General features: G+C 44.9%; 1 protein-coding gene across 7 annotated transcripts in view; it reads left to right on the top strand.

Annotated features, from left to right (window-relative positions):
* Positions 1 to 2489: 2489 nt before the first annotated feature.
* Positions 2490 to 21741, top strand: part of ZNF143 (zinc finger protein 143) — a 229103-nt gene continuing 209851 nt past the window's right edge. The window contains exons 1-2 of one of the 7 annotated variants that reach the window (XM_030201004.1): positions 2547 to 2594; positions 7912 to 7957. Coding sequence is in view for 2 of the 7 variants with exons in the window: in XM_030201000.1 (XP_030056860.1) it covers positions 2556 to 2594 (39 nt within the window). In the remaining 5 variants the exon portion in view is untranslated. Of the gene's footprint in view, positions 2595 to 7908; positions 7958 to 21741 lie in introns of all 7 variants that reach the window. The other 6 variants (XM_030201005.1, XM_030201001.1, XM_030201002.1 and 3 more) reach the window with 6 other exon arrangements.

Genomic DNA, 21741 nt, shown 5'->3' with positions numbered 1-21741 from the left:
TGCAGGATTGTCACAAGTCTCTAAATCAAAATATGCGGCATATATGAACAGAGCATAAATTTAAACTCCAGCTATTGGTCTTCTAGCTGATATAAATGTTGTTAATTGTTGAGATTCCAGAAATACATATTTACTTGACTCAGTCTAACAACACATTTACAGGGAAAATATAGATGAAATGTCCCTCCTAATTGAAGTATAGCTGGCTTCAGCAAAAGAAACTCCTTACGATGCTTTTGCGTTTCCTTGGCTATGTCTGGAAACAGGTTTACCTTCAAGCCGAGAAAAAGCTTCTCTCGGTTTTTAAAAAATAATTTAAAGAGCCAATTTTTATCAGGAGTTAGAACTAAAGTAGCTACCAGGCTGTATTTGTTCCAATTCGGAGGTTTCCAGAAGTGCTGATAAATCTGTTAAATCTCTCCCAGTTTGTGGGGTATTCTTCTGTGGAATATAGAAAACGTGACTGAATGGTGGATAATTTTCCTCAGGAATATTTAAATTTTCTCGCAGGTAACGTAACGTTAAGTGCAGTTATAGTTTAATAAGCTTTTGAGTGTATTTTTGCCTGTTTGTGTACAGTGTTTTGCAGTGGAGGCCTTCCGTTTCTAGTGTCATGCTAATTTAATCCTCATAATGCTTGAAGTACATTTTTGAATTGTGGTGGAAAGATAAAAGTAAAAAAAAAAAAAAAGGCATGAAAAAAATGAATATTGCACAGTGAAACTGCACATTTATTTAAGGAACAGTGTTAGTAAAATTTCACCACAGGGGGTTTTGCAGCAATGACTGAGTGTAACCGCTAAAGATGTGTTCTGTAGCCTCAAACTGGACATTAGAACATCTTGTGACATCTGAGGTACTTTTTTCCCCCCTTAGAATAAGAAGTGAAAAGTGAATAGTGGACCTGTGTGTTTCTCTATATGGTGTAGTTTCACATTATTTGGGTTGAGAATACTTTGCCATTTTTCGTTAAGTGGCCCTACTGAGGTGACACTAAAAACATCAGAAATGGTTTTAGAGACTAAATTATGAGACAGCCTCTTTAAATACAACTGAATTATTTCCATAGGCGTGTTGGCAGAGGGCAAGTGGAGAGAAGAGAGGCAGACTAGATGCAGGCCTCTATGGAGGCATAGGCATCATCTATGAACACTTTTTTTCAACCTGCTTTAATTCAATTGCTTAAGAAACTTATATACTGTATATGTCTATTGAGGGTTACACTGCTTTCTTGTCACTTTACTTTTTAGCATTTTAGCACAGGCCCCATGCCCAGCCACGCCCACTTTCGCCTACCCAAACAGCTGAGCTACCGACCGCCTAAAGGCATAGGTAGCTTAAAGCTAGCACAAACAAGAGCTTAAAATAATAAAGCCAGCAACAGACATAATAAAATGTGTGCTGATATAAAATAACAACGAAAAGACAAATAGCAAAACAAGGGTGTGTCATTTCCATGCGACGGGAAGGAGTTGTGATACTTATTACTCCTCCTCTTGTAGCTGTAATAGGTCATCGACAAAAGCTCTATCCAAAACGATGTAAGTAAGCTTTAACAGCCGTGTACATTCAGTGCCCAGGGCCAAAAAGGATTAGGATTCCGTATTTGATAGACAAAGAACAATAAAACCGCTGTACTAAAAGCTAGATCTGAAGCAATTCCCTGTTGAATTGCCAGATTCAGAGCTACGTTTTTTTAATCGTGGTTTGTGCTTGTTCCACGCTAAAGAACTATATCTCTCAAGGTTCCAGCCCCAAAGCTTTAGTTCCATATCTCTTTTCAAACTGCTGTTCCATCTGCCTATTCCTCTCTCAGTCCAGCCCTTCAGAGCTGATTTGAAAGGAAAAACAGCTCAGCTATCAGAATGGAAACGAGAGCCGTCGCTGCTTCTCCTACAAGGAAACAATACCTACAGACAGTACTAATTCCCGTAGTCACATGTCCGCACGTTCGACTCATTTGCTCTCACGAGGAGCGCTATGCCATTGACTTCCCCGACCAGCGGCCGGCCCGCCGTAAGCCGAGCCAAGCCAAGGCCCGCCCGCTACTACTACCCAACTCCCCCGCGCTACAAAATGGCGTCCACGCCAGAACCCCGGAACACGCATTGCTCCAAACCCTGCGGGATTGGGCGGGGCGCACGTGCTCGAGCGAGCAGCCTATCCGGCCTGTGATCCGCCTCCTATCAGGCAGCCGTTCTCAGGTCTATCAGCAGCGGACCAATCATATTCTCCATTATGGAGAAGGCGTGGGGGGGGGGGGGGAAGTGGAACGTGTGAAACTATCACACCGCCTCTTTTTTCAATCCTCTATATTCAGTACCTTCAATATTCCAAGCAGCGACAACTGGGCGGGATGAGAAGAAGGATAAAAAAAAAAGAGGAAAGCCCTCCACCAATGAGAAGCGAGTTCACAGTTGTCAGTTAAGAGAGCTCAACCAACCGGATGGAGGAAGCGAAGAGAGCGCCCCGCCCCCGCATGAGGCCGGCGCTCTGTTATGCCGCTAAGCCTAGTGCGGGGCTCCTTAATCCCCGGCCGTTTCCTGCCCTGATGCATGGTGGTCGGACGGAGGAATTGTTGGAAAATTTCGGAGGTTAGTATATAAATGTGTTTTACCCAGTATGCCTTATTTCCAACAGCCATCTCCAGAAAGGAAAAGAGCTTGTAGAGAGTGGTGCTTTTAGTGTACTTGCTACTCGCCCCCCACCCTTTCCTCAGGCGGTGCTGGTGCTACTTGTTCTCTTTCTTACTCTGTTGGTGTCGACGCTTTGTATAGTTTGACTCGTTGCTCATGTTCTGGTCTGCCGCCGCCTTAGTCACTGCTCCTTTGCGGCCTTCCTCCGGTGCCTCCCCTGCTGTGCTTAGGCCTCTCCGTTGGTGCTCCGACGCTCTTCTGCTGTTTCTTTCGTGTCTTCAGTTCCTTGTCGACAGGTGTTCGTCCCTGGCAGCCTGGAAACCGTTCTTTGTGTTGGTAATTCTTGTGGGGTTTTAAAAACTTTTTTCCAATTCTTCTCTAATAAAATTTTGTAAAACTGAAGTTCTGTGTTATTTCTTACTGTAAATATGTTTCTTATAAGTCCGAAACTGTGTTTAAGCTCGGCCTGTGCTTTTGTAACAGTGCTCTCCTGTGGATCTTTAAAATATTAATAGGGTGAAAACGAAATACAGGCCGTAATTCCACCCTTTTAAGGAAGTTATTTTTATGTTTTTATTATAAAAATAAAGTTGTTGATATAGAGCTCTTTTGCTCATAATATGGATATTTACAACTTGTTATAACTGTTTCCTAAAATTTGAAAATGGTGTATTAAAGTGCATGTGCGTGCCTTGCTACCTAGGAGCTGGCTCTGGGTGTGCTTGAGCACCCTCAATATTGAGAACATTTCTTGTATGTGTCCAGGGAGGAGTTATTTCCATTGGGCTTAGCACCCCCAATAATTAAGTTGGTTCCTATGCCTCTCTATATATGGATTAAATAAATATAGGTACCTTTTTTTTGTTTGTTTAGAACATATAAGAATATTCTTATATTCCTTAAAACCTATTTTTTTAAAGGGAAATTCTATTTCTGTGTAAATGAGTAAATACCTGAATATTGTTGGCTTACAAGTGTGGAGTGTTTTTTTTTTTTGCTTATATCAAAAAGTTGTCAAGGTTTTGTTACATTGAAGTTTAGTGTTAGACATAATTTTTTTCTTCTAAATTCATAGGTTAGGGCAGTGATGGGCAACCTTTTGAGCTTGGTGTGTCAAAATTCGCCAAAAAACCGAGCATAACTTGGGTGGTGTGTCACTTCGAGAAAAAAACCATAATTTCACGATATTTATAGTTTAAATAAAAATGTATAATTGTAATATATAACTATTTAATAAACCAAAAACTAATTAACTTACCTGCTTAGTGACTTTTTTGTTCATCTGTCAGTCGGTTTCTTTTGTTGGTCTTGATATTATTTAACTTGTGTGGGGTGCCGTGAACTAAGATAAGTGAGGGGGAATTCTTTAACTAATCTGCCTATTAGTGACTTTTTTTGTTGCTGAATTTCATTGGCTAAATCTTCAATTGAAGGTTGGTATTTTGTACACTTCAAGCCCAACCAAGTGCTACTAACTTCATCTTTCAATCTGTTTCTTTTGTTGGTTTTGATATTATTTAACGCCGAGAATAAGGTTTCACAAAAGTACGTAGAGGGAAAAATTGTGAGTAAAGCCATTGCTATATTTTTCAGGGTGCTAAAAGTGTCTGGTAATCGGATCCAGGCACTCCAAATTTCCTGGTAACTCAGATATTCTCTTAATAATTGCATCTTTATTCTGCATATCGTGAAATAGAACTGGTGCACATCTTAGGAGAGTTTCTTTAATAAATCCTCCCTCACTCAGTGCTTTTCCATGCTGAGCTATGGAGTGAGCAATGCTCAATCTTGCAGATGTTAAATTTGTAGAACCTTTTACAAATGTAAGGATGGAATTAGATTGGCTCTTATAAAAGTGTAGCTGCCTGGAAATGTATTCCTTCCTTTCATCCTCACTTTTTTTCAAGAGCTGGGACTGATTAGTTTTAAAATGTCTGTCTATATTCCACGTTCTGCTTACTACCATTTCAGTACATAGAACGCAAAATGATCTGCCATTTTTTTTCTATAATGCCACACATCTCGGTCCATGTCTCTTGAAAGGGTCGGCTACTGCTACTACCACTTCCTTTACTTAACCTTCGTTTTTTATTTTTTGGGTTCTCCATCAGGGGGGCAGTGACAGAAGATAGAATTATAGATAGCCTGTTAGCCCTGCAGGCAATTAGGGGTTAACTAGCCTAACTGACCACCTTATGTAAATTAAGATGGCTGCCGCTATTTCTAATGGCAGAAAACGGCACCCATAGCACATGCCCTCGCCTCTCCCAGCCTCCCCCTCACCTATCTCAGTAATGATGGTCAATTAGAAATCCACGACACCCAAGAACAATAGATTGGATGATGGTTGCTGTGGTTATGTGGTAGCTGGTAATGGCGATCAAAGGGCCCTCAGAGATGCGTCCCCCACGGCATTCCGCTGCTCTCTGCTCCGCCGGCCGGAAGTGAGGTCAAACGGCCGTGCAGGAGCCGGGGCAGAGGGAGCAGCAGGGAGGGAACGAGCGAAGGACGCGGACGGAGCCAATAGGAGTGCACACGGGTAAACATGCACTGGGGGGGAGATCGCGCTGCACCTTGGGGGAGGGGGGCACATCAGCGATCCGCCCGGGTGTCAGCAAGGAACGCCGCTGCTTCTCTGTATGCGGCCACGTGTCACTGAAAATGGCTACGCGTGTCAGTGGTTCGCCATCAGGGGGTTAGGGTAAACAGAGAGAAGATGAGAAAACATTTGCTGTTAACAGATGTGAAAGCAGGATTTGTATTTTTGGCTTACTGTTGATAACTGCTTAGCCACACTTATCAAACAGCTTTCATTGTGGTTAATATTATTTTTCTCTTATCCTGAACAAGTGCTTTTATTTAGTGAGATGATTTAATACTTTTATACAAATATAATGGAAGAAGTAACTAGTTAGTCTCACTCACTCACAAGGATTGACTTGGGCTACACATACTGCAGCGGGACATGTTTATTCACTCCTACCCTAGCTGAGATGATAATTAACCATCTCTCTGACCTCGTGTGCAACTTTCTTCAAATCAATCACCTTACTTTCAAATTCTTCCTACTCTTACTCATCTATATGTTACAACTTTGCCTTACCCTTCACTACCAATTATAATGTTTTAGTACGTATTGTGTTATTGCAAGTAGTATACTATGCCATACTTTGTATTGTTTGAATATTTTTACTGCTCTAATCGCCTCCTGCTCATGTTTGATCTATTCTTACTGTACACCGCCTTGAGTGAATTCCTTCAAAAAGGTGGAAATAAATCTTAATAAAAATTAGGATAAGTCAAAGTAAACATTACAGTACATATCTTGGTGACCCTTTTACTAAGCCTAGGGTATTTAATGTGCGAGCACGTAGTTGACTTTAGTATAAATGCCCCTTTGTTTTGAGATGCACTAAAAAGTGACCTGCACTTCTTTTTGTGGGCAGCTTTCCTGCATGCTCAGGCCACCTCAGTGGGCTAAAAAAGCCAAATTTCCATTTATGGCAACAGCCAGGTGGTAACTCCAAAATTAGTGCCTGACCATTGATTGTGTGAGCCTTTTATCACCTCCTCTATACTTGGAGGTAAGAGCTCATGTGTTATCCCTGTAGTAACCAGGCAGTGTTTGGATAAAGATTTCAACCTTTTCTTCAACCTGTAACGGTCCACTCTTGTAATATGGGATTTATCTGAAAAATCATGAATTCCTTTTATGGCAATGTGTTCTGGATGCCGTTCTTTGGAAATCCCCAAATTGCTTTTTGTTAAGAGCATTACTCCTGGAATCCATCAAGTTCAGTATCCTATTTCTAATCGTGGCCAATGTAGGCCACAAGTACTAGCACTAGGCAGGAGACTAATAACTGACATAAAGTTGTATAAGCATAGAGGATCTTTAAATGCAAAGACATGAAGGAAAAGCCTGGCTGAATAACGCTACCATCAGTGGAAAGTCCTATTCCAGTATCTACATAACTTTTTTTTTTTTTTTCCAATGTTTCTAACTTGAAAGCAACCCAAATTCTGATTTTTAAACCTGCTTAGGAGCGATAAATGCACAGGGGTAATGGTAGGAGAGGGCTTGCATTGTTCCTCGGTTATATAATGACGTGTTAGAGGGCTGTAGAAGGGCATGTACCTTTCCAAGATGAAAGGTCAGTTGCATGGAATGATACAGTTGTAGGGAGCAGAGGGCTGGATTATAATTATGACCATTTTGTATAGATTACACCAACCCGCCCATCAATGAGCATAGGGTGAGCTGATGTTTGGTGGCTGTGGGTTTTAACAAAACTTGATGCTAGGATGGAAGAGAGCCTGAATGATTGAATTAAATGTGTTATAAGTAAAAAGAGGACAACACTATGGTTTAGTGTACTGTAATGTATTTGTAATAGTAGGAACAGGGTTAAGAGGTTAGGTAAGCATATTTTTAATTTAGCTTGTCTCTTCTTGGCAACGCGAGGTGAGTTAAATTCAGGCATAGTAGATATTTCTCAGTGCCCAGAGACCTCAGTCTGTTTGTTCCTGATTATGGGGGAGGAGAGCCAGTGCTTTAAGTATGGTACAGCTGTATGTTTGTCTACCCACAGAAATCCCACACAGGGTGAGCGTTTAGTTTTTGAGTTCTTGGGGAGCAGAGCTGTCCCTGAATATTACTTACCTCAATGACTGACAAAAAAAAATAGGTGTGAGATACATCAAAATGCCTCTTTATTTGAAAGTTATAACTTAAATGTGGTGTGGGAGGTGGAGGCGCACTGGTGCTAGGGGTGGAAGAGACACAGCTGTAGGTTTGCTAGTAGTGTACATCATTCCTGTGGGATGACCCTGGATGAGTCAGGTGGTGGTGACCTAACCTGTTCTAATTCTGAATAGCGATATAATATTCATCACAAATAGAACATCAACATTATACTCTATGTAGCATCCATCAGCTTTTGAAGGGTTAATAGCTGATTTCAGCCCATCAATACTGAATGACATCTTTGAGGAAAAGGACATTAAGCCCACTTTCTAAACTGCGTCATGGACAAAGACGTAGAACCTGCAACTTTTATGACTGAAACATTATGTAAGTGGTTTGATTTTCTTGAACTAAAGGATGAAGTATTTGTTACTGTCTTATTGCAACTGAATTGCCAACTTTCTTGAGTTTGGCACTTTTAGTCAAAAGATTAGTGTCTGTGATGCATGGTGGCAAACTTAATGTTTGATATAGATGCAGCATGATATGCTCAAACTTGTGCCCTTTCATCTCCCTCTTCTTCAGCAGATTTATCTGGGATATGATTGGTCTTTAGAAGTATGCCCTGAAGGAGGTAAGCTTTCTAGAAGAGGGTCAAATTACAGTGGTATGATGACAGCAGATTGATTTAGAGAGAGAGTGTATCGGAAGCAATGGTTGATTCAAGAACCTTTGCAGTAGTTCCAAAACACATTCTGGAAATTGCATAGAACACTCCCTAGTGGCTAGCAGTGCAAATCACTAGTTATGAACAGAGTCTGGGAATTATTTGTAGCAGGAGCTAGGGATAACTTTGACGCATAGATTTATGTTCTGCATGTATTTTTTTTTTGGTCATACAACATTTTACTTAATTACATTCACATTTATCACATAAATGTAAGGAAATACAGAAATTAATATAAAAAGGAAAACATTTTCTCTCAATAATATATATTTACATAATTGTTCACAATTGGAAGATCCAAGATCAGGAAAACAATCTTAAAGAAAATAAGAAAAACTCAAAATGGTTAATCTTGTACTTCACATTGTCTGAGGGAGGAAGGGTAATCGGTTATTGCAGCCGGTACAGTGGTAATTGAAGGAAGTTGCTGCAGAGGATTCTTCATCTGTTTCCACAACTCTTATAATTTCTTAGGTTCAAACAAATAAGTAATAAGGAAATAAAACACTTACAAGGTAATCACGCTAGGAAGGTCCCACCTAGGGCAGTGATTCCTGGCTTAAAAGCCAAGACTTCACACCTCCCAGTCTGCGATTCCCTTGATGTGTCAGGAAATATATGCAACTTTGAACCCAAAAAACTATCAACCATGTATCGGAAATACAATTTCAAAACATTGTTCTTATCTAAATCAAAGACGAAAGTCACTAATAATATAACTCTATCTATAACTTCTGAATTTTCCAAAATGTCAGTTAAACTTGCATCTCTTTTCTCTGATAAAGAAAATTTTAAAGGAAATATAATTTTAGTCACCAAGAGGTGGCTATCAGAAGGTATTAGCAAAGTATCAGAGAAATATTTCTTCAAGAATTCAGTAGCTTATATATAGGATATTTTAGGTAAATTTATCATTCTCAAGTTATTTTCCCTTAATTGGTTCTCCAGAAATTCCAATTTTTTACAAGAAAGATAACTATTCTTCATTACCAAATTATCTGATTTTCATAGAGAAGCCATTTCTGTAATCAAAGTCTCTATTTCTATATCTTGGACTTCCACTTTGTTAGATAAGTATTAATATAAATTCTTTAACTCACATAGAGGCATATTTTCAAAGCACTTTGGGAGGCTAAGTTCCATAGGTTTCTATGGAACTTTGGGAGGCTAAGTGCTTTGAAAATGAGCTTGATAGTGAAAAATTTTAAACATCTGAAGAAGTTATTCACATTCTGCTGCAGTTCCTATAGTACGTCCATTACGACATTATTGGCTTCACCAAGTCCAATTTCTCCACAGAAACCACTCCAGATATCTTTGGGGGGAAGAGCTCACTCTCCAATCCCCCAGTTGGTTTATTATCCGAGTCGATGCTGCACCAGGACATCCTCAGGTCACATGAAAATCCTAACCCACTTCGGGCGTTTCTATTATTTACCTCCATAGCGAAGCATTACTATTTCCGGGTCTTGGAGAGGTCGTGCCAACAGGGCTACTCAAAGTCACTCTCTCCACTGAGATTCGGCAATAAAGCCTTGCTGTTCCCCGAAGCAAGAACCGATATCCCTGACGTTATGACCCCGAATCTCTCCAAAATAGACTGAGAAGTGGTGGGAACCTCAGCCGTGTTCGAGGAGGACAGCACCACGGCTTTGCCTTTTCTCTTCCCCATTCTCTGGGGAGTGCACCCTCTTCTTCAGGCATTCTGGTGTAAAATGGGAACTCAACTAGCGTACATCCTCCCTCAACGCCATCTTGGATCCTCCAAGTTGGGACACTTTGTCTGGTTTCTCTTCAGAGGCCTGTCTGATATGGGTAACCCTGCAGCATAGCCCTCTGAGTCATTGAAACACGGAAGCCCCTCCACCACTTACAAGGTGGTGTCCCTTCGGAGGGGTTCTGCATGTATTTTCAACAACAAGCAGACCTATGGTTTGTATGTCTGTTCTGTTGATGCAGAAAGGACAGAAGTTTACTTGTAGCTACATGAAGAAATGGAAAACTAATCAGATACATTGCTTTGGAAAATGCAGACGCTAAAAATTGTATTTCACACAGTGGTCATAGCCTTGTGTTATTAACATAGCAAAATAATCACCAAGCCACTCATCCTCTTATTGGTAATAACATTAGGCTGCAGCTTATTAATACACAAACATGCTAGGAAAACAACCTAGTATCTGAGTTACCAGCTACATGTGCATCAGCTACCATACAGGCTTGCTCTGTGTCCCGGCAGCGTGGTTATTTCCACCTTTAGGTATGGTGAGCGGGTAGTGCCTGCACCCATATAGGCCCCAGCGTGAGCTGTGCATTGTTCAAGGGATACACCGGCCCTACAGGTGGTGTACTGAGGGTATCCCTCTCATAGTCTATCTGTATTTCTAGTCTATCCAGTTCCTCCTCTGCCTCAGGTACACTGGCCATCAGGCCGGGATAGTTCTGCAAACTTGCCTTGGGCTCCCCTACAATTAGCTGCAGCCTGGTTGAACTGGAATTTAGATATGGGGTGCCACATTGATGCACCAAAAGATGCTCCTCCAAGAGTGGCCTACTGGCTAAGCCTCCTAGTATTCTCTAATAGGCAGGTAACTCCTGCACCTGGTGTAGTACTAATTCAACCCTGTTACCCAACTGGTCATTCTTTGATACTGAGAATGCACAAACACCCTATGTTCTCCACTAGCTGTATATTTTTAAACAGTTTATTGCCTACCCCTCCAAGTTTTGAAGTTGCCATCAGTTCGCTGATCCTTAGTGCTGTAAAGAATGCCATAAGAAGGCTGTATGGCCCAGACATGTCTTGAAGGTGGTTTTCCCATATTATACATAGCAAGCCATATATATTTTTTAAATTGTTATTGCAAAACCAACAGCTTCCAGGCACAAAGTATCATAGTAAAATGTTTAGCAAAATGTGTATGATAGGTTGTCTTTTAGTCTGGGGTGCATGGAGCTGCCTCCCTAACTGAGCCAGCCATTACCTTCTTAACCAGAACCCCTTGGTGGGATCAGAGTGCTTCTCTGCCAAGTTAGAGGCAACCATCCCCCTGGATATTCCAGCCCTTACAAGTGTGATGTAGTCTACTATCAAATGTTTTAGTATTGGTCCTTGTATCCATCCCCTCTCTAGTGTGAAATTCTGTATCCACTGGTACCAGAGTACATCCTCCAGGTACTTGGAACGATGGATGGATGGAGCAAATCCCATGCTTCTGAACTCCAATCAGCAGAAGATGCTCTGGGACTACTTTTCTCACAGGGTTCATCGCAGGATCCAGCTTCCTGTAAAGGGCCCACTTAGAGCAAGAAAGAGCTATTTTGTTTTGCACTCTGGGAATATTCTTTCCTTGTCACAAAACAGCAGATAAATCCAGGAGCTGGTGGGTTGTGTCCATCTACCAGCAGGTGGAGATAGAGATAACAGAAATGTCGGGAGTAAGAGCAGACGGCCAGCCCCTTTATCAGTTAATATATCTCTATCTCCAGCAGGTGGTGGGTGGCTTCTTTCTAGCTGCTGGATTCAAGGCCACAGAGTGCTCCTGGGCTGATGGCCAGTTGAGTTCGGGGGAGGGGGGTGTCTGATTTAGGGTGTCAGCGTTGGAGGCATACCTTTCTCCACCACCGCCAACTCCAGACTCCGCCCTTTCTGCCTCGCCTCACCCTATGCTTGGAATAAACTCCCTGAGCCCATAGGCCAAGCCCCCTCCCTACCCATCTTCAAATCCTTGCTCAAAGCCCACCTCTTCAATGTCGATTTCGGCACCTAACCATTGTACCTCTATCCGGGAAATCTAGACTGCCTCAATCTTGATTGACTGCACTTTTTGTCCTTTAGATTGTAAGCTCCTTTGAGCAGGGACTGTCCTTCTTTGTTAATTGTACAGCGCTGCACAACCCTGGTAGCGCTTTAGAAATGTTAAATAGTAGTAGTACTTTACTGTAAGGTCCCTGCCTCACCCCATACTCACTTCTGACAGGCTTCAGGTCTCTCTTGTTCTTTCTTCTCTCCTCACTTAAAAAAACAAAAACATGGAATTTATTTTTTTTTTTTAAACCCAAACAAATTGAGAGCTGAGAGCACTTCAGTGCCTGTCTGACTGATTTCTGCTGCTGTTAGGGCTAGAGCGTATTCCCTTGGCTCTTGATGCGCGGTTTAGCGCTTGTGGGAGAAATCAGCTGGTAAGTGCCAGCTTCGGTTTTGTTTTTCTCCCAGTGGGGCGGTATGGTGGTGGAAACAGTGATACGCTGTTCCTGCTGTGGGAAACGACGTTCAGCGGCAGGAGTTTGTAGCACCGATTGTGCGGAGGTGAATGGGGCAGAGAGCTCTTCCTCTATCTTGGAGACAGTGGTTTCCCGCCCTGAGTTGCGTGGTCCGTGCGCCATTTTACAAAGTCCTACCGAAGCAGATCCTGCTCTCCCAGTTTCCCATTCTGATGGGGCCTTGTCGGGGGAGGGGTCTGAAATGCTGCCTCCCTTGACGGCTCAGAGTCCAGCGACGACTTTTGCTCAGGGGGAATTCTTTTCTCCAGAATTTGTACTTCTGATGTATCAGGCCTATATTCTGAAACGGGCCCGCCCCCTTTCTACCGCAGCCCTCTCCTCTGGACCTTCTGCAGCTCCTGGGGGCGAGATGAGTTTTTTGGGGTCCCCTCCTGATGATGGTGTGGGTCTTAAGAGAAGGACCTCTCCTATTCCTGAGGAGGAGTTTTTGGCCCCAGTGTCGGCGGCTCCGGTCGTAGCTCCTTCTGAGGAGTCCTGGAGACAGGTGGCTGTGGACGATTTAGAGGATGTTGACCTTCCTCAGGAGCAGGCAAATCTTTGGTTCGTCTCATCCATAAAGATGAGTTGTCATTTCTCATTTCACAAGCTTTAAATATTGAGTACCCAGATGTTGCGGCTGCTCGGTCTGTGAACCCTAAGATGGCCAGCACTAGACGTCTGGCTAGGGCCTTTCCAGTGCATGAGACCATTGACGAGTTGATTTCTGCCTAGTGGTCAGATCCAGGTAGCACTCTGAGAGTTTCGAAGGCCGTGTCTCGTCTTTATCTGGTCGCGTCTGTGCGATCGGAACAGTTAGCCCTTCCTAAGGTGGACACCCTAGTGACTGCAGTCACTAAAAAGACTACCAGTTGAGGGTGGGGTAGCACAAGGACATGCAAGACAGATGTCTGGAAGCCTCCTTGAAGTGCTCCTTTGAGGTGGCCTCGTTGGCACTTCAGGCTTCCATTTGTAGGTCCTATGTGGCTAGAGCTTGTCTTAGTTGACTCCACTCCGGGCAAGAGTCTCTTCAGGAGACAGATGGGACCGGGTCTCTGGCTTTTTCTCAAACGGAGGTAGGTCTGGCTTATTTAGCAGATGCCCTTTATGACATGGTTCTTTCCACAGCCGAGCTTATGGCTCTAGCTGTTCTCTCGGAGAATGTTATGGCTTCGTCATTGGTGGGCTGACTTGGCCTCCAAACAGCGCCTTATCCATTTGCCTTTTCGAGGTAAGCTGTTTGGGGAAGACTTGGAGAAAATTGTTAAGGATTTGGGGCAATCCAAATCCCAACGCTTCCCTGAAGAGAGACCTAAGCCTGCTTCCTGACAGGCCCACAAAATCCCGGTTTCGGGATGTGTGCCGTTATCGCCCTGGTCGGGCTTCTGGCTCCTTCAGCATCCCCGTTTCCAGCAAAGATCTTCCTTTCGCAGTGAAAAGCGAGCTGCAGGAGCCCTCAGCCGTCAGGGAGCCGGCCCGTTCTATGGAACAGCAGATGGGGGGGGGCACTTTCTCTCTCTGTTTCTCCCAGAGTTGGTCAAGATAACCTCAGACCAATGAGTTCTAGACATAGTGCAGGACAGATACAACTGGAATTCAGTACACCCGTCAGAATATTTTTGTGGAATCTCGATTTGACTTCTAAGGTTGGGAGCCATAGTTCCCGTCTCGCCTCCTGAATTGCGCAAAGGCGGCTATTCCATTTATTTTGTAGTACCAAAAAGGGCGGAACTTTTCACCCGGTTTCGATTTAAGAGTCGTGAACAAGTTTCTGCGAGTTCGTCATTTTCGAATGGAAACATTACGGGCTGTTATTGCAGGAGAGTTCTTGATGGCGCTCGACCTGAAGGAAGCTTACTTACACATTCCAATTTGGCAACCGCATCAGAAGTTTCTAAGGTTTGCGATTTTTAGGTCGTCGCTTCCAGTTTCAAGCTCTTCCCTTTGGCCTGGCCACGTCTCCACGCACCTTTTCAAAGGTCGTGGTGGTGGCTTTCTTACAGAAAGAGGAAATTCGGGTTCATCCTTATCTCGATGACTGGTTGATTCGAGCCAACTCTCCTCAGAGGTGGACTGCCACCTCCCGGGTAATCTCTCTTCTTCAGTCTGGGCTGGATTATCAACTCGGACAAGAGTCAACCGTTTCCAATTCAGACTTTGGAATACCTGGGGGTGCTTTTCGACACAAAGGTAAGGAAATTCTTCCTCTCCAGTGGCCGAAGAATAAAGCTGATGGAACAGGTGTACTCCTTGCTTCGAATGTCCCGCCCTCGCATGGGGTCCATGGCAGCTACCCTGGAAGAGGTGCCATGGGCGAGTGCTCACATGCGTCCTCTACCGTTTTTACTTAGATGGTCGGCAGCTAACCTGGACGGACGCGGCCACTGGAAGCATGTCTTGGTAGGTCTGCCGGACCACTTTGCAGAAGGATATGCCATTAGCCTCCCTGGATTGGGTGGTGGTTGTGTAGGGATGGGGTGCTCATTGTCTTCACAGAGTGACCCAGAGGACTTGGACCCCTTTCAAGGCGGCGTGGTCCATAAATCGTTTGGAGCTGAGAGCAGTGGTGAATGCTTTGGTGGCTTTTCAGGATCTCCAGCAAGGGAAAGCGGTTCGAGCGTTGTCTGGCAATTCGATGATGGTAGCGTACATGAATCACACGTAGGGACACACACTGTCTCTAGCAGTGGAGGCAGCCCGTTTCATGGATTGGGCAGAGACTCGTGTTCTTTGCCTTTAAGCGGCTCACACTGCAGGCCAGACCAATATCCAGGTGGATTTCCTCAGTCGAATTCTGTTGGATGGAGCAGAGTGGACGTTATCGGTGGCTGCATTCCGACTGATTTGTCGTCGTTGGGGAACTCCAGTGATGGACCTCATGGCCACGGTACAGAATGCCAGGGTTTCCAGATTCTTCTCCCGAAAGACAGCCAGGATCTGCAGGAATCGACACCCTACTGCAGCTGTGGCCGAAGAAGGGGCTACTCCTGTGTTTCCTCCTTGGCCTCTGATAGGAAGAATTCTGCATCGCATCAGTTGTTATCTCGGGCCGGTGGTTCCAGACTGGGCCCGAAGGCCATGGTATGCAGACCTTGTTCGGTTATTGCACGACACTCCGCTACGACTTCCGGTAACTCCAGATCTACTGCGCCAAAGCCCTGTCCGATGGAAAATCCCTCCTGCTTTGGTCTTGCGGCCTGGCTATTGAAAGGCACCGATTTGAAAAATAAGGGGTTTTCGGAGTCTCCGATTACCACGCTTTTCCAAGCCTGAAAACTGTCCACTTCTTACATTTATGCCCAAGTATGGAAAAGCTTTTCCTTGTGTTGTGCTCAGAAGACTGATTCACCCTTCTTGGCGTCAATTTCAGTGATCTTAGATTTTCTCCAGGAAGGTCTTGCTAAGGGTCTCGCATATAATTCTCTGTGAGTTAAGTGGCAGCTCTAGCTTGCTTTTGAGGTCGAGTAGCCGGGTTCTCCCTGGCGGCTCACCCGGATGTGGTTTGCTTTTTGCGAAGAGCCCTTCATCTTCGTCCGCCTCTTTGGTAGCCTTGTCCTTGGCAGCTAAACTTGGTGCTCAGTGCTTTACAAGCACCTCCGTTCGAGCCTTTACAAAAGGCAACGGATAAGGATCTTACTCGTAAGGCAGTGTTTTTGGTGGCTATTACCTCAGCTTGGCGCATTTCCGAACTGCAGGTTTTGTCTTGTAGGCATCCCTTTTTACAGTTTTCAGACACTGGGGTCTCGGTTCGGACAGTTCCATCCTTTCTTCCAAAGGTAGTGTAAGAATTTCACCTCAATTGGACTCTTTTTCTTCCATTGTTTCGGAAAGAGGATTTTCCAGGGGAATTTGTCCCTTCGCCTTTTGGATGTGCGCAGGGTGCTTTTCCGTTACCTGCAGGACAGAAATAAATTTCAGCGATCAGACCACCTCTTTGTCCTTCAGTCAGGGTCGCGGAGAGGTGAGGCAGCCTCCATAGCGCGTTGGATTAAGGAGGCCATTGGGTCGGCGTATCTGTCACAAGGTCGAGAGCCACCCTTGGCTCTATGAGCTCATTCTACTCGAGCGCAGGCGATGTCTTGGGCGGAGACCTCTAACCTTCATGTGGATGAAATTTGTCAAGCAGCTACTTGGGCTTCTCGTCATAGTGTTTGACAAAAAGTATCGGTTGGATGTCACCGCGAAGGAAGATGCGTGTTTTGGGGCTCAGGTGTTGGTGCTGGAGACGTCTGCTTCCTGCCCTTCTTAGGGTAGGCTTTGGTATATCCCACCAGTTCCTGGATTCATCTGCTGTTTGTGACAAGGAAGGTAAAATTAGGTCTTACCTGATTATTTTCTTTTCTTTAGCAACAGCAGATGAATCCAGGGTCCCTCTTGTTAGCTGACTATTTTTTTCCACTGCTGTGTTCTTTTTCTCTAATGCACATTCAGACAGATATTTAATTAAAAACAAACAAAAAAAAAAACAACCTGCCTCTGCAGGGATTGTAGGAACAGAAGTTTCATAGTTACAGTTCTCCAGTCGTTTCTTTTTTTATTATAGTCAGGATGGTTTCTAAATTCGTTATTGAGTTTGGTTGGCCTACTTCTACTGCTTTCGAAATACTTATACTAACTGATAGAGGGGCTGGCTGTCTGCTATTACTCCCAACAGTTCTGTTCTCTATCTCCACCTGCTGATAGATGTACACAACCCACCAGTTCCTGGATTCATCTGCTGTTGCTAAAGGAAAGAACATTATCAGGTGAGACCTAATTTTACCTTCATGCTGTCATAGGAACACTAGCCAACACAGCAGAAATACCCTCAGCAAAGTGACCATGATTTCACAAAGTGCAGTCTGCTTTTTAAATAAAGACCTCGTATCTTGATTCATGTCTGTTTGGCCACAAAGTTTGCTTTGTATTTCCTGTGGCATTTCTTCTTTGTTTGGTGATGCTCTGGCAGGTGCCAGTTGTAAACCAACTCAGGCCCCTGAATGGAACACCAAGATTTCTGAAAATACACTCAAAACTAGCAAAAACTGAGCCATTGGAATACAATTCCAGTTCCGGGGAAGGAAGAATGTTCCCTATGCTTATAACAAGCGTAGGTACAGTCCTCCTTCTCGACAGCCTTAGGCTCATCCCCAGTGCGCTTGTTCTCATCAACAGCGTGCGCCAAGGCAGGCCCCTGCAGCTCCCCAGCAAAAGCAAGGAGACTGGCTTTTGACTGGCTCCAGTTGAGCATAGCCGCTGTAAAAGTGTCCGTGCCGGACGGCTTGCCTGTCGGAGGGAGGTTACAATTTTTTCACCAAAGGTGGCCTCTCATAACCTCTGACCGGTGGGTTCTTCAAATAGTCCGGTTAGGATACTCTCTCAATTTGATATCCAAACCTCCAAATTGCCCACCGGGAGCTCAGTCCTTCAGCTTCCAGCACAGGTAGGTACTTGCAGAGGAACTCTCCGCCCTTCTCAATGCCAGGTACTTCCTTGTCCAAAAGAAAACGGGATGCATCCCATCCTAGACCTAAGGGCCCTGAACAAATCCGTAGTCCGAGAAAAGTTCAGGATGGTTTCCTTGGGCACCCTTCTTCCCATGATTCAGGAAAACGATTGGCTATGCTTTACTCATACTACCCCTCTCCTCAAGACCCTTCACTGGCTCCCTATCCGTTTTCGCATCCTGTTCAAACTTCTTCTACTAACCTATAAATGTATTCACTCTGCTGCTCCCCAGTATCTCTCCACACTCGTCCTTCCCTACACCCCTTCCCGTGCACTCCGCTCCATGGATAAATCCTTCTTATCTGTTCCCTTCTCCACTACTGCCAACTCCAGACTTCGCGCCTTCTGTCTCGCTGCACCCTACGCCTGGAATAAACTTCCTGAGCCCCTACGTCTTGCCCCATCCTTGGCCACCTTTAAATCTAGACTGAAAGCCCACCTCTTTAACATTGCTTTTGACTCGTAACCAGTCGCCTCCACCTACCCTCCTCTCTTCCTTCCCGATCACATTAATTGATTTGATTTGCTTACTTTATTTATTTTTTGTCTATTAGATTGTAAGCTCTTTGAGCAGGGACTGTCTTTCTTCTATGTTTGTGCAGCGCTGCGTATGCCTTGTAGCGCTATAGAAATGCTAAATAGTAGTAGTAGTAGTACTATGCTCTCTGGACTTAAAGGATGCTTATACACACATACTGGTACTTCCAGCTCACAGGCAGTATCTTCGATTCTGTCTGGGAGCGCAGCACTTCCAGTATTGTGTGCTGCCTTTGGTCTAGCGTCTGCGCCCCGGATCTTTACAAAGTGCCTGGCAGTAGTTGCAGCATCGCTACACAGACTGGGAGTGCATGTGTTCCCTTATCTCGACGATTGGCTGGTGAAGAACACTTCAGAGGCAGGAGCTCTGCACTCCATGCAGATAACTATTCAACTGCTGGAGCTACTCGGGTTTGTAATAAATTATCCCAAGTCCCATCTTTTCCCTGAGCAGAAACTGGAATTTATAGGAGATCTGCTGGACTCACAGGCGGCTCGTGCCTATCTTCCAGAAGCGAGAGCAGACAATCTTCTGTCTCTAGTTTGCAGGGCCAGGGCATCTCAGCAGATCACAGCTCGGCAGATGTTGAGACTTCTAGACCATATGGCCTCCACAGTCCATGTGACACCCATGGCCCGTCTTCAAATGAGATCAGCTCAATGGACCCTAGCTTCCCAGTGGTATCAAGCTGCAGGTGATCTAGAGGATGCAATCCAGCTGTCCACCGATTTTCAAAATTCCCTTCACTGACCTTGGGACGTCCCTTTCAAATTCCTCAGCTGCAAAAAGTGCTGACAACGGATGCATCCCTCCTGGGGTGGGGAGCTCATGTCGATGGGCTTCACACTCAGGGAGTTTGGTCCCTCCAGGAAACAGGTCTTCAGATCAATCTCCTGAAGTTGTGAGCGGTCTGTAACGCTCTAAAGGCTTTCAGAGATTGGCTGTCCAACCAAATTATTCAAATTCAGACAGACAATCAGGTTGTCATGTACTACATCAACAAGCAGGGGAGCACCGGATCTCGCCCCCTGTGTCGGGAAGCCATAAGTAATGCCATACTGGGAAAAGACCAAGGGTCCATCGAGCCCAGCATCCTGTCCACGACAGCGGCCAATCCAGGCCAAGGGCACCTGGCAAGCTTCCCAAACGTACAAACATTCTATACATGTTATTCCTGGAATTGTGGATTTTTCCCAAGTCCATTTAGTAGCGGTTTATGGACTTGTCCTTTAGGAAACCGTCCAACCCCTTTTTAAACTCTGCTAAGCTAACCGCCTTCGCCACTTTCTCCGGCAACGAATTCCAGAGTTTAATTATACGTTGGGTGAAGAAAAATTTTCTCCGATTTGTTTTAAATTTACTACACTGTAGTTTCATCGCATGCCCCCTAGTCCTAGTATTTTTGGAAAGCGGGAACAGACGCTTCACATCCACCTGTCAGGATGTGGCTTTGTGCTCGACGTTACGGCATATTTATCCAAGCCACTTATCTGGCAGGCGTAAACAACAGTCTGGCCGACAGATTGAGCAGGATAATGCAACCTCACGAGTGGTCGCTCAATGCGGGCGTCGTACGTAAGATCTTCCGAGAGTGGGGCACCCCTTCGGTGGATCTTTTGCCACTCAGGTCAATCACAAAGTCCCTCAATTTTGTTCCAGACTTCAGGCCCACGACAGACTGGTGTTGGATCTTTTCTCCTTCATTGGGGGAAGGCCTTCTGTACGCATATCTTCCCATACCTTTGGTGGGGAAGACTTTGCTGAAACTCAAGCAGGACAGCGGAACCATGATTCTGATTGCTCCTTTCTGGCTGCATCAGATTTGGTTCCCTCTTCTTCTGGAGTTGTCCTCCGAAGAACCATGGAGATTGGACTGTTTTCCAACCCTCATATCTCAGAACGAGGGGGGCGCTTCTGCATCCCAACCTGCAGTCTCTGGCTCTCACGGCCTGGATGTTGAGAGCGTAGAATTCGTTTCCTTGGGTCTTTCTGAGGGTGTCTCCTGGGTTTTGCTTGCTTCCAGGAAAGATTCCACGAAGAGGTGTTACTTTTTCAAATGGAGGAAGTTTGCCGTCTGGTGTGATAGCAAGGCCCTAGATCCTCGCTCTTGTCCTACACAGACCCTGCTTGAATACCTTCTACATTTGTCAGAGTCTGGTCTCAAGACCACCTCCGTAAGAGTTCACCTTAGTGCAATCAGTGCTTATCAACGTGTAGAGGGTAAGCCTATCTCTGGACAGGCTTTAGTTTGCTTCATGAGAGGTTTGCTTTTGTCAAAGCCCCCTGTCAAATCTCCGCCAGTGTCATGGGATCTCAATGTCGTTCTCACCCAGCTGATGAAACCTCCTTTTGAGCCACTGAATTCCTGCCATCTGAAGTACTTGACCTGGAAGGTCATTTTCTTGGTGGCTGTTACTTCAGCTCGTAGAGTCAGTGAGCTTCAAGCCCTGGTAGTGCATGCTCCTTATCTCAAGTTTCATCACAACAGAGTAGTCCTCCACACTCACCCTAAATTCTTGCCGAAGGTGTTGTCGGAGTTCCATCTGAACCAGTCAATTGTCTTGCCAACATTTTTTCCCCGTCCTCATACTCGCCCTGCTGAACGCCAGTTGTACACCTTGGACTGCAAGAGAGCATTGATATTTTACGTGGAGTGGACAAGCCCCTTCAGACAGTCCGCCCAAATATTTGTTTCTTTTGATCACAACAGAAGGGGAATCGCAGTCGGGAAACGCACCATTTCCAATTGGCTAGCAGATTGCATTTCCTTCACTTATGCCCAAGCTGGGCTGACTCTTGAGGATCATGTCATGGCTCATAGTATTAGAGCCATGGCTGTGTCGGTGGCCCACTTGAAGTCAGCCAGTATAGAAGAGATTTGCAAGGCTGCAACATGGTCATCAATCCACGCATTCATATCTCACTACTGCCTTCAGCCGGATACCCGACGCGACAGTTGGTTTGGGCAGTCAGTGCTGCAGAATCTGTTTAGGGTTTAGATTCCAACTCCACCCCCCTAGACCCATTTTTATTCTGTTCCAGGCTGCATTCTCAGTTAGATGTTCTAGTTCGTAGGTCAATCCTTCTTATGTCCTTGCCGTTACCAGGCCCAATTGACCTTTCTTTGTTGTTTTGAGAGAGCCTAGGTGCTAGGGATACACAAGTTGTGAGAACAAGCAGCCTGCTTGTCCTTGGAGAAAGCGAAGATACATACCTGTGGCAGGTATTCTCCGAGGACAGCAGGCTGATTGTTCTCACAGACCCGTACATTCCCCTTTGGAGTTGTTCTTTAATTCTTGCTTTTGGATATAACTGAGCCGGTCTCTCGCGCAACGAGTGGGAAGACATCCACGCATGTGCCCGCGCACCAGAAGGCTCTCTGAAAGCTCTGAAGACTTTTGCTTTG

Source organism: Microcaecilia unicolor, chromosome 4 (assembly GCF_901765095.1).
Source record: "Microcaecilia unicolor chromosome 4, aMicUni1.1, whole genome shotgun sequence".
NCBI classification, from domain to species: Eukaryota; Metazoa; Chordata; class Amphibia; order Gymnophiona; family Siphonopidae; genus Microcaecilia; species Microcaecilia unicolor.
Note: the sequence above shows the minus strand (reverse complement) of the source record. Positions and strands in the feature narration are given on the sequence as shown.